At 36.7% G+C, this 12,626-nt stretch overlaps 1 protein-coding gene across 2 annotated transcripts in view; it reads left to right on the forward strand.

The window, feature by feature from the left end:
• Positions 1 to 12,626, forward strand: part of C2H10orf67 (chromosome 2 C10orf67 homolog) — a 120,944-nt gene that overhangs the window by 10,240 nt on the left and 98,078 nt on the right. For both annotated transcript variants that reach the window (XM_039521675.1, XM_039521674.1), the window contains exons 3-4: positions 375 to 518; positions 1,477 to 1,551. In XM_039521675.1, the coding sequence (XP_039377609.1) occupies positions 375 to 518; positions 1,477 to 1,551 (219 nt within the window). The remainder of the gene's footprint in view (positions 1 to 374; positions 519 to 1,476; positions 1,552 to 12,626) is intronic.

Below are 12,626 nucleotides of genomic sequence, written 5' to 3' on the forward strand. Positions count from 1 at the left end.
TGATGCAATGATCATGTTCATGATAAAGCATGCGACAGAGATTGTCAGTGGTGACATTGAGAATACAATACATAATTTGTTTTCATAACTGTTTATAATTTGTGTGTCACCCTACAGAGACAATTAGTTTGCTTTATGTAACTAAGTTGTTTGATTTTTTTTCAATAAGTTTTCTGATAGAGTATTTTGTAATATCTGTTTAGAAGGATGCCAAGATATTTCAGTCAACAAAATTGCCATCATCCAGTGTCTTACATAAACAGAATCATTAAAGCACTAATTCTTACAAAATAAACTAATCAGAATCAGCAGGGAAGATTATAGAAAAAATGTCCTTTGTAGTGTATATGTAATATCAGTCTTTATATTTTTAGTTCACTGACTCCATCCAGCAAGATTTTATGATCTATAAAAATATCCTTCAAGCACAGTATGAGGAAAAAATCCAAGAGCAGGCTTCGAATCTCTGTAGACACATAAATGACAGACTGAGAGACATAGAAGCTTTTCATAAACAGGTACAGAATAACCTATTTAAAATGTCAATTTCTCATTCATTTACCCTCTATATTTGGGCAGATTATTGATATGTAATAGTATAAGACAAAATTAATCCACAAATATGTTGATTAATATGTATATGGATTTCCAAAGATTTGCAGTTTAAAAAGTAGTGGGTAGTTATATGGAAAACATCTACATATAAACATATGTAAAAATGTTGACAAAAATCTTAACATTTAGTAACAAACGTGCTATAATAGTGAGATCTTTCATCGTTAATGTCCTTTTAATGTATAGGTCTAAGATTTAACCTACCTCGTTTCTTATGTGTTTATAAAGTCCAGGCAATTCTTTATGTATTATCTTCCAAAATAAATGCTTTAACACTCTTTGTTAACAAACAAAACTAATTGCCAATGTCCTAGTGCTCATGGAGAACTGGTACAATAACTGTCCAGTGCATGCTTATGCATGGGAAGACAACAGTAAAGGAAGGGGTTTTAGTTTTAAGCTCCCAAGATGTCAGTATGAACAATAAATAATAAAACATTTTTAAATTTGAGAATGTATGGAGTTCTCTTTTTAAACATTTTCAGATGTGTACAGTCCTTGTACATATTTTTAAATATATTGGTTGCATTTCGAGTATTTCCTTTGGAAAGATTTAGTAATCGTTGTTTGTTTCTTTTCAACAGCACGTATGTGTCTAAAGTATTTTGGAACCCATTTATATAAAAATGTATACAGTACAATTATTTAGCCAAAAGTGGAAATGAGAGATTTATACACCAGTGATATAAATAACAAAGGGACAGAAAAGTTATAGGGGCACTGGCTCATTAACTTTTCTCCCAGAACAGAGGATTTGGACAACATTTTGATTTTGTTCAGTGGAAAAACAATAAGAACTAATGTTTTTCTTAAAGTCCCATATAACTATGTTTCAGTAATCCATTTAAAATTGAATTGCAGAAAGAAGTCAAAATTCGACAAAGCTACCAACAGCAGCTATGTGATGCACTTGCTGTTCTCAGGGTAGATTATGAGGTGGGTTTTAACTATAATTATTTTTTTCAGTATAACATTGATTTGAAGAGTGGTATAATATGTTATTTACAGGCTACAGCATTTTGAGTGCTGGTGCATTGTCAAAGCTGAAAAAAATAGGCTATGATACAGCTGTTTGGTGAATTTGTCATATTAAGATTAAGCATTCCAAAAACAATATATTGAATAGGAATAGAAAAAATGAACATAATGTGAAAATATTTTAATGACTTTAGCAACCACAATTAGTTCCTCTGCTACTGAAAAGCCTGACCTTGCATTGACTTCAAGGTACACAACTAATGCATAATTAGGCCCAAATAGTTGGTTAGAGCTTAATCCTGCAAGCTTCTGAGGATTGAAGAAAGAGGTCTGAGAAAATCAGGGTAGCCTCTTAAAGGATGGAATCTTTGGAAAACCAACTTTAGCTTTAATTCACAAAATGAATATATCTTAAAGAATAATTAAAATTATTTAAATCTTTAACATATTGTGCCTTCCAATAAATAAAGTTCAGATTGTTCCATTTTTACAGCCTATTAAATTGGCTTTGTAACCACAGATCAGAAAAGAAAAATCCAGTGCATGTGAATGAAAAGAAAAATCCACTGTATGACTAGCTCTGTTACATAATACAAGTTTGATAATCAGAGAAAATATTGTATGTGGTGCAGCAGATAAATTAAAAGCTTCCTGGTGAATTTTGCAGTGTTGTAGCTGTGTTGGTCCCAAAATATTAGAGAGACAACGTAAGTGAGGTAATATCTTTTATTTTGTCCTATTACTGCAGAGGTGTAACAGGCCACTTCACATTGAATGGTTTCTTACAATATGCGTTAACTACTTATGCTAAACAATGTGTTCCATCTTGTATTTAATTATGATACTCTGAGTACCTTTCCCAGACCTGAATAAGACCTTATAAAGTTAAGAAGCTTGTCTCTTTAATCAACTGAAGTTGCTCCAATAAAAGGTATCACCTCACCAACCTTGTCTCTTTTGGTGCATTTTGTAATTCCACTTTCAAACAGTCATTGCAGACAAAGTGGTGACTGACCATAAGTAACATAAATCAATTTTTTTCTGTGAGATGAAACTTGGGGATATGCATGACAAATCAGACTCCTTAAAGGAGTACAGTAGTCTGGAAAGGTTGGGAGACCTTGACCTAAATGACATTCTACTGCCCTCTAGAGACTGTAGTTAAAGATCTGAGATATCAAACAAATTCTCATTTCACAAATTTCTAGATGTCATTTTACCAGTAAGAATAATTCCAGCCAGGAAGTTATTGAACTTTGATTTGCAGATAAAGAAAAAATTTAAATGTGATTTTTGCATCATTACAGAAAACAATGTCAGTATTTTCAAATTCTTTTTTATGATTGCTTTATTACTGATGTGGGTAGGACACAGGGCAATATTTTAACTATAATTGTTTATTTTGTATATTAGTACATATTTATGCACAAAATAGCATAGTCAGGTGCAGGTGGATAGCAGCAAGTGGATAGCATAGCACAGGGAGCATCGTAGCAAACAGTAATGGAAAAGACTGTGAATGGCTTGCCAATTACAGAACCAGTTTCTCCTCCCTTGGTTTTCACACCTCAGCTGCTGGAACAGGGCCCCATCCTCCCTGATTGATCTAACCTCGTTATCTCTAGCTTGCTTCTTGCTTTATATATATATACACACCTGCCATGCTGCAAAACATCTGTTAGTCTATAAGGTGCCACAGGATATATCTACAGAACCAGACTAACACGGCTACCCCTCTGATGCTAGTAATGGAAAACAATCTGGACAAGGCAAATTTTGGGGAGATATTTAAAGCGGGGGAGGAAGAATGTATGGTTACAAGAGGATGAAGACTCTTCCAGGCATATAGAGGGACATGGAAAACTGTACAGTTGTGAATGAAATCAAGTCATTTAGGAAGTGGAGTTTACAGAGAGTAGGACAGAGGAAGGTGAAGAGGAGCAAAGAAGAGCAGTCATAAAGAGAAGTGGAGATTGAGGCATTTGAATATGATGTGAAAGGAGACACAAACTTGGAACATGACAAGAAGATATTTGGATCAATGGGTTGGATAGCTTAAAGGGAAGCAAGTGGAGAATCAGGGATCCAGCCAGGAGGGAGGAAGCTATGTTAGTGGAATTTTTAGCAGTGGGGAAAAGATAGCTGTTGTAGAGATAGAAGTGACACAATTTAGCAACAGCCTGGATATTTTAAGGTGGAGTAGAGACAGCGACAGTTTGTGTCTCTCCTGCACCATGTCTGGACAATAACATGAGGTGCCATCATCTGAAAAATGAAACTGCTACAAAGTCAAGTACAAAATATTTCAAGTTTCTACAAGAGCCACAAAATCTTCCCTAATGGTGATTTCAACATGGCAGTTGTAAGCAGTTCCAACCTTTCCTTCTAGAGGTACTTGAAAAGAATCTTCTATAAAGTACTATATTTTATGGACTATCTGAACAGAGATTTGAAAAAGAATCTCCATTTTTAGTGTAATACACTCATAGCTCTTCTTTGGGAATTGTTCCTTCTGAGAGTGTGTGTCTGTAGCAATACTTAGTTTTTTGTCTCAGATCTGTATTTTGAACATATTTACCTCTGTGCTTTAAATTTTTTTTTTTTAAAAACAACAATCCTTAATATGAGGTACCAGCAGTTGTGCTGTCTGAAAATATGTTTCAAAGAGATGATGGGCACAAGAATCGTTGATGAAACAAACCAAGGATCAGTTGTGCTTTAAAAGTGGTGGCACTATAAGAAGTTAATGCAAATCAGTGTTTTTCTTCATAGATTTCCCTTTGGAATTCTATGCCCTGGTCTACACAACGAGTTTAGGTCGAATTTAGCAGCCTTAGATCAATTTAACCCTGCACCTGTTCACACGACAAAGCTATTTTTGTCGACTTAAAGGGCTCTTAAAAATAGATTTCTGTACTCCTCCCCAACAAGGGGATTAGCGCTGAAATCGACATCGCCAGGTTGAATTTGGGGTAGCAGGGACGCAATTTGATGGTATTGGCCTCCGGGAGCTATCCCAGAGTACTCGATTGTGACTGCTCTGGACAGCAATTTCAACTCAGATGCACTGGCCAGGTACACAGGAAAAGCCCCGGGAACTTTTGAATTTCATTTCCTGTCTGGCCAGCGTGGCAAGCTGATCAGCAAAGGTAACCGTGCAGATCTCATCAGCAGAGGTGACCATGGAGTCCCAGACTTACAAAAGAGCCCCTGAATGGACTGAACAGGAGGTACTGGATCTGATCGCTGTATGGGGAGACGAATCCATGCTATCTGAACTCCGTTCCAAAAGACACAATGCCAAAATATTTAAAAAATTCTCCAAGAGTATGAAGGACAGAGGCTATAACATGGACCCGCAGCAGTGCCACGTGAGACTTAAAGAGCTGAGGCAAGCCTACCAAAAAACCAAAGAGGCAAATGGCCGCTCTGGGTCAGACCTCCAGACGTGCTGCTTCTGTGATGAGCTGCATGCAATTCTAGGGGGTGCCTCCACCACTACCCCACTCCTGTTTGCGGACTCCTGCAAGGATTTTGGGGACGAAGATGAGGAGGAGGTTGAAGGTAGCGCACAGAAAGCAAGCGGAGAAACCGTTCTCCCCAACAGCCAGGAACCATTTATCACCCTGGAGCCAATACCCTCCCAAGGCGGGCTCCCGGACCTTGAAGGCGGAGAAGGGACCTCTGGTGAGTGTACGTTTGTAAATATAATACATGGTTTAAAAGCAAGTGTGTTTAATGATTAATTTTCCCTGAAGACTTGGGATGCATTCGTGGCCAGTACAGCTACTGGAAAAGAGAATTGTGGGGGGTGGGGGAGGGGAGGGTTAGTTGGGTTTCTGCTGCTCAACTGTGAGGGCTGCTCTCATCTTGGTATTCTGGCACTTCAGCAGGGGAAAGCAAGTCACAAAGTTCCATGAAAGTGCCCTTATGCATGCGAAAGTTTCGCAGCCACTGGGAATCATCCCAGACCTGCAACGCTATGCAGTCCCACCAGTCTGTGCTTGTCTCCCGGGCCCAGAATCGGCGTTCCACAGCACGAACCTACCCCATTACCACCATGATGTCCACGTTGCCAGGGCCCGTGCTTTGAGAGAAGTCTGTGTCCATATCCTCATCACTCTTGTCACTGTGCTGCCATTACCTTCTCGCCTGCTTTTGCAGGTTCTGGTTCTGCATATACTGCAGGATAATGCATGAGGTGTTTACAACGGTGATAACTGCCATGGTGATCTGAGTGGGCTCCATGCTTGCTGTGGTATGGCATCTGCAGGAGAGCAGAGTTGCAGCAGAAGCAGTGGATGACAGAATAGATATTTATAGAGAGATGCAATGAGAATGGATATTTATAGAGACTGACGAGAGGACCTGTGAGGTGGATTCAGGAGAGCAGAGTTGCAGTGGAAGCGGGAGCCCATGACAGCCAACATGGAGAAATTCACTATTGATCGAGACAGGAGAGCAGAGTGGCAGCGGAAGCAGCGGATGACAACGGTCATATAGAGGACCTGCGAGGCAGATGCTATGAGAATAGATATTTATTCTGCACGACGAGAGGACCTGCAAGGTGGATTCATGGCACCAGGAGAGCAGAGTGGCAGTGGAAGCGGTCGTTTGATGATGATGGTTAGCAGTCCTCCTGCACCGTCTGCTGAAAGCAATATGACACCCGCACGACAAAAAGGCACAAAATGATTTATCCGCCGTTGCTTTCACGGAGAGAGGGGCGACTGATGACATGTACCCAAAACCACCTGCGACAGTGTTTTTGCCCCATCAGGCATTGCAAGCTCAACCCAGAATTCCAATGGGTGGCGGAGACTGGGAACTGTGGGATAGCTACCCACAGTTCAACGCTCCAGACATCGACGCTAGCCACGGCACTGCACCGACTTAACATGCTTAGTGGGGACACACACAATCAACTGTATAAAATCGCTTCCTAAAAAATCGACTTCTATAAATTCGACCTAATTTCGTAGTGTAGACATACCCAATGTCAAAGAGCAATGAGTTACATTTAACTACCACTCTGTTAATAAAATAAATTAAAAAAAATTGATTAATGATGATTTTAAAAATTAAAAAAATGATTAATTAAAATTAAAATATTTTAATATTTTATACATTAAAAAATTTATTTTATTTTATTATTATTTTTTTAAATATATTTTTATTATTATATATTTTATTTTTTATTTATTATCTATACTTATTTTATTTCTCTTTTATTTTTTTTTAGAAAAAAAAAAAAAGAATTTTTTTAGAAAGAAATAGAAGTTAGTTTTTTAGTTTTATTGTAAATAAGTGTTTACAAATGTACAAAAAATGTAAAAAAATGTAAAAAAAAAAAAAAAAAAAAAAAAAAAAAATAAAAATACATAAAACTCAAGTCTACATCTTCAGTCATTCAGTCCCACAGACAGACAAGTTTGTGCATTTTTGTTTACATTTGCAGGAAGTTTGTTTGCATGTTTGCAGTGTCACCTGAAAGTATTACAGTGTCACCAGAAAGTGAGAACGGGCAATTTACAAGCAGCATAGACATTTGCAATGCAAGTGTTTTGAATTCTGGATTTGCTGCGGCCAATTCTGAATTTGATATTGAAAAGATTTTTTTTTCGAAAAAAAAAGTGATTTAAGACGAAAAAAAAAAGGAAAGTTTCGTTAACGGGGTAAGTGCGGATTTGGGTTTATGCTGGCGTATGCTGGAGCGCCTGCATGTGATTATGTGAAGATCAACCACATGTTTCATGTTTCAGTCCATGGCTGATGATGGGTTCTGCTCGATGCTGATGATGGCTGCTGCTCAACAACAGCAGTGTTCTGACGCACGATGTTCATTTTCATTATCATCATCAGAGATTTTTTCTTTTTTTTTGATTTTTTTTTGATGGTTTTGGTTCTGTAGTTTTTTTTTAAGAGTTTTTCTCAAGACTTCTGAAAGCATGCTCTCTTCTCACCCCCTCAGATTTTGGAAGGCTTTAAGATTTTATTCTTGACTAGGTTAGAATGATTATCTTATCTCTAGAAATCTTTCTTTTGTGTTTCTTGTGAAATCTGCAAAAAGTGTAACAAAAAACAAAAAACATGCTTCATCATCCAAGACATCCAAGACCAAAATAACATATGAATGATATGGTGGTAAAACAGAACAGGGGACATACAACCCTCCCCAAAATTCACATTCAAAATTAAATTATTTATTTTTTTATTAATGAGCATCCTCAGCATGGAGCATGTCATGGATGATGGAATGATGAATGAAAAGGCATATAAGCGTTAAGCGCATATCTGCATATCTGGCACCTTAATGTTTTTGTTAAAAAAAGTGTGCAAAAAATGCCTTCTCACTTCTGGTGACTCCTTTCTAAATAAGAGTAGCAAAGAAGAGGCAATGTAAAATGTGTAAATTTGTGTTTTTTTTTGTCGATTTGCAAGACCAGAAGGAGAGGGATGTGTAGTGATGGAAGTTTGTTTTTTTTTTTTTTTTTGTTTTTTTATGCAGTATGTAAAAAAAAAAATACATTTGTAAGTTCACTTTTCATGTCAAGAGATGATTAGTACTTAGTACTAGTGTGTGAAAAAAAAAAAATACTTTTTTTTTTCATTTTTTTTTTGTGCAAATAATAAAATAAAAACAATATATACTTTGTTTTCAATTACAGGACAGAATACAATTTATATGAAAATGTAGAAGACATCCAAAATATTTAATACATTTCAATTGGCATTTTATTGTTTAATAGTGTGATTAAAACTGTGATTAATTTATTAATTTTTTTAATCGCAGTTAATTTTTTGGAGTTAACTCGCGATTAACTGCAATTAATCGACAGTCCTAGAAATAATGTAATTGTTCCTCATGTTGTCATGTGACAATCCAGAAGTAGTAGAGTTACAAGATTTTGTTATCCATGATGTATACCAAGGAAGTTCTCACCGTAGGACTGAGACTAAAATGAGCAAATGCACAGCTAACATGAGTTAGAATCCCACTAAAATGTCAGCCAACAGCCACCCAGTGAGCATTCTTCATAAAATGACATTTATTGCATAGCTAGCATTAAAATAGTTGTACATTTAGAATTTTTAAGTGTTGATTTCAATATTTGAATTTTAATCAGTAACAATGGCAAAAATGTGACCATATAATTTTAATTTCACAGGTCGTTAGCACTACCTTACTGATTTCTTTTAAAAATTCCCTCCACTCCAACTTCAGAGCAGGTTTAATTGGCACAACTAGGTTCATTTTTGGAATATTGCCAGAACATCAATGTCTTTAAATCTTTGGTGTCTGGTCATGTTCCATTTGCTGGTGGTGGTGTTTTGAAAGAAAAATTGTTGTCTCTTTATGTCCAAATATGGTGAAAGTGTTTAACATTATTTTGTAGTAATTATATTCTTAGTTCTTTTTATATTTAAACTTTAAAGCAAAAGAAATTACATTTCTGAGCATTCTAGACAAAAGAAAACCCATGGGTGTTATCAAGTATGAAACTTTTTGCATTTCTTGCCTCCTTTAGCCTTCACTTTTCTGACTAGCTGACATTTCCCCAGATCTCCGACTCATATTGTTTTTGTTGCTTTCTGTTAATCTATGATTGCTTGATTACACACAAAATCAATTCAAAGCTGAAAATCTTTAGTATTTGTACAATGTACATAGTCTGGTTACTGTCATTCAAGTTTGAAAAACATGTTAATTTGCATTTTTCCCTTAATTAGTGAGATGTGAAGATGTATAATTTCTCTTGATGATTAACTGATCAGATCTACTTTCATCTAAGCTTATTGCTTATCTTAGTGAGATTCAGTGTTCACAATTAGAAACAGAAAGTTCAGGATTAATGTATTAATCAAGCACTTATGCTTAAAATATAGTATTTGGTAGTAAATTGTGGAGTGAAGGTTGCAGAACAGTTTTGATGATAAACCATTGTCTTCACATCTCAGAATTTTCTGAAAAAAATAATAATTCTGGATTGATATCTTTTCTGCTTGGTCTTTGATCAAAGGAGAATCTTTTTTGTTGTTTGTTTTTTTGTTTAAGATTTGAGCAAGATCCAATATGTTTTCCCATACGAATACTTAAGTTTTAAATGGCTGAATTTTGCAGCTTGAATCTTTAATAATCCTCATTGAAGAACATGTCAATAATCCAATTAGAAAACAAAATTGGTAGAATATTACTGAAGTTATCAATGATTGAAAATTATGCCAAGGTTAATGTTGACAAAGAAGCTATTCTGTAGGGAACAGGGCATAGGCACTCAATTAGGATATAACATTTTGTTATAAAATATTCTGCAATGTGAAAATTATCGAGGAACTAAATATAGATTATCTGGTGCAGACTATTACAATGGATCTGAAAAAATGGACAAATCTCCCTCTTTGTTTCCTGCCTTCTTTACACCTAGCACATTATAGACGTATAGCACAAGTGTTTCCATAGAAATTCCAATCTCTAGACTTTAACAAGCTTAATTAAACTTATACCCATTGTAAGATTTTTTTCTGTTTATTTTATGGCAACAGGAAGAAGTTCTTGTGAAATTTGGCACTTGCATAAAACAAAAGAGGGCTTAATTTTTCCAACCCAAAAAGAGCGTACCTTCCCACCTTCATAGTTGGAGGTTGGAACAAAAATGAACAGTAATTCACAGGTCACCTCTGTTGGGAAATCTTTTAGGCCCAGTACTGTTGGGGCTTTGTGTGAGCATAGCAATCCCCTTGCATGCTGTCAACTGGAGGATCAGTGGTGAATTACTGCCCATATTGAAGTCAATGAGAAGGTTTTTTTGTTTTTTTGTTAATTTCAGTGGGGTCAGGATTTCATCCAGGGTCCTTATTTTGCAAAACGGACCAGATACCCAAGAGGATGTATACCCACCCTCCAATGCCAGGGAATACAAATACACAGTGAAGAAATAAAACAAATGTAAAATACAGTGGGTGAAATCTGGGCCCCATTGCATGTAATGGGAATTTTGCCATAGTCTTCAATGAAGGCTAGGATTTCTGCCAGTGTAAAATATCCTCTCTCTTTACTCTTTTGGATATTCCGTAGTCTTCAAGAGGAATCAATTCCATCTAGAAAAAATATGCAATAAAAGACATTTCAGTATGTCATAAACAGTTAGTTAAGGGTTAAGGTTTTTGTCTACCTGTAAAGGGTTAACAAGCAGTACCTGTGGACACCTGACCAGAGGACCAATGAGGAACAAGACATTTTCAAATTCCTGTGGAGGGAAGTTTTTTTTCCCTGTTCTTTGTTTTTTTGGAGAGTCTCTCTTGGGAATTAAGAGGGTCCAGACATCTTAATCAAGTCCTCCCAGGTTTCTGAAATAAATTCTTCTATTCAAGCTAGTGAGTATTAGCAAGGAACTAGTATTCTTATACTTTTATTTCTGTATTTACAATTCTGTGTTTTGCTATAGAATTTCTTTAAGTCTGTACTGTATTGCTTTTACTGAGAAAGAAAGGAGGGGGAATTCTCTCCAGAGATTGATAAGTTTAGACCCTGTATTGTTCCATCTTGGTTACAGAGACAGTGACTTTTCTTTTTTTGTTCTTTAATAAATTCTTTTCTATTAAGGACTTGGTTGGTCTTTCCTTGGGTGGATTCTCAGGGAAAGAGGAGGGGGGAGGTATCCCTCTGTAGTTAGATCCTGGTGTCTCTCCTAGGAAAAGGGAGGGGGGAGGAAACGGAGGGGAATGGTTTATTTCTCCTGGGTGTAAGAACTCCATGGATTAGGGGCTCTTGGGATCCCCTAGGATTTTAGGGAAGGACTGTGTCCCAATCCACGTACCTGATTGGGTGGTGGCAGCTTTTACAAGATCTAAACTAAAATCCTAGTTTAGAGGGAAACCAGTGCAGGTCCCCATATTAGAACCCAACAGCTCTAAGTGGGGGTGAGACCTATGACATGGTTGGCAGCGGTGACGAACCTGGCAAGGCATTTCTACCAAAAGGCAGTTTTGAAGCAGTTTTCAGGGTTAGAAGGAGTTTCAGCTACGTTGGCTGAAGGGAATACAGTTTTTCTAACCAGGCTTTTGTTACAAGGAACTCCCTGCTGAGAGGGTACTTAGCAATTGCGAGAGAGAGTTACAAGACAGGTTTCCACCTTCTTGGGAGCAAGGAGGGGGAGATTATTTTTGGAGCTGGTTTTTTCTTTTCGTTTTCTTTCTGGTGGCTTAGAAAAGCACCTTGGAGGAAAAGGAGGGGTAAGGTTTTCTGACAAGTCTTTGTTTCAGGAGACCCCATACTGAGAACTACTTAGCAAGGGCGAGAGACACTGGTTAAACCGGTTTGTCTTGCTCTTGGGAGGAGGGGGGGAATTTTTTTTTGTCTTTCTCGGTCAAAAGCACAGTCATTCCCGCAAAACACAATTTGCAAAACAAAATTCCATCTAGAAAAAATATGCAATAAAAGATATTTCAGTATAATGTTTTTTTTAAATCAGGAGCAAAATGTTTACATTTTAGGTTTTTTTTTTTTAAATAAAGGAACAGAATTCCAAACTATGGAACTTTTTATTGTCTACAAGCTAAAGTATTTATTAGAGCTGGTCAGAAAATGGAATTTCTGTCCTGCAGGAAATTCCAACATTATAAACTTTGTATTTGTCCCAAATTGGGACAAAAAGTAAAAATTTTGAAATTCTCTGCAAAATAGAAATTTAAAAAATACTCACTTTGGAAATGTCAGAATATTTTGTTTTGATATTTTTGATCAAAACAAAATATTTTAACATTCCCAAAATTGAAATGTTTCATTTTGGTTTGTTGAAATGCCCCAAAAATTTTCATTTTGAGTAATTTCATATTAAACTGCATTTCCCTAGGATGTGCACATTGTCTTATGGGAGTTGTAGTTTCAGCCCCTATCCTGCCCTAGGGGGTCAGTCTCCTTGGCAAGACTGTGTCTCCCATTATGCAAGTCTGGGATTGAGCTGCATGGTGCATCATGGGAGTTCTATGACAGGGTGCATTTTGGACGATGTAATCAGGCTAGGGAGCCTGGC

Source organism: Mauremys reevesii, linkage group 2, assembly GCF_016161935.1.
Source record: "Mauremys reevesii isolate NIE-2019 linkage group 2, ASM1616193v1, whole genome shotgun sequence".
In the NCBI taxonomy this organism is placed as follows: Eukaryota; Metazoa; Chordata; order Testudines; family Geoemydidae; genus Mauremys; species Mauremys reevesii.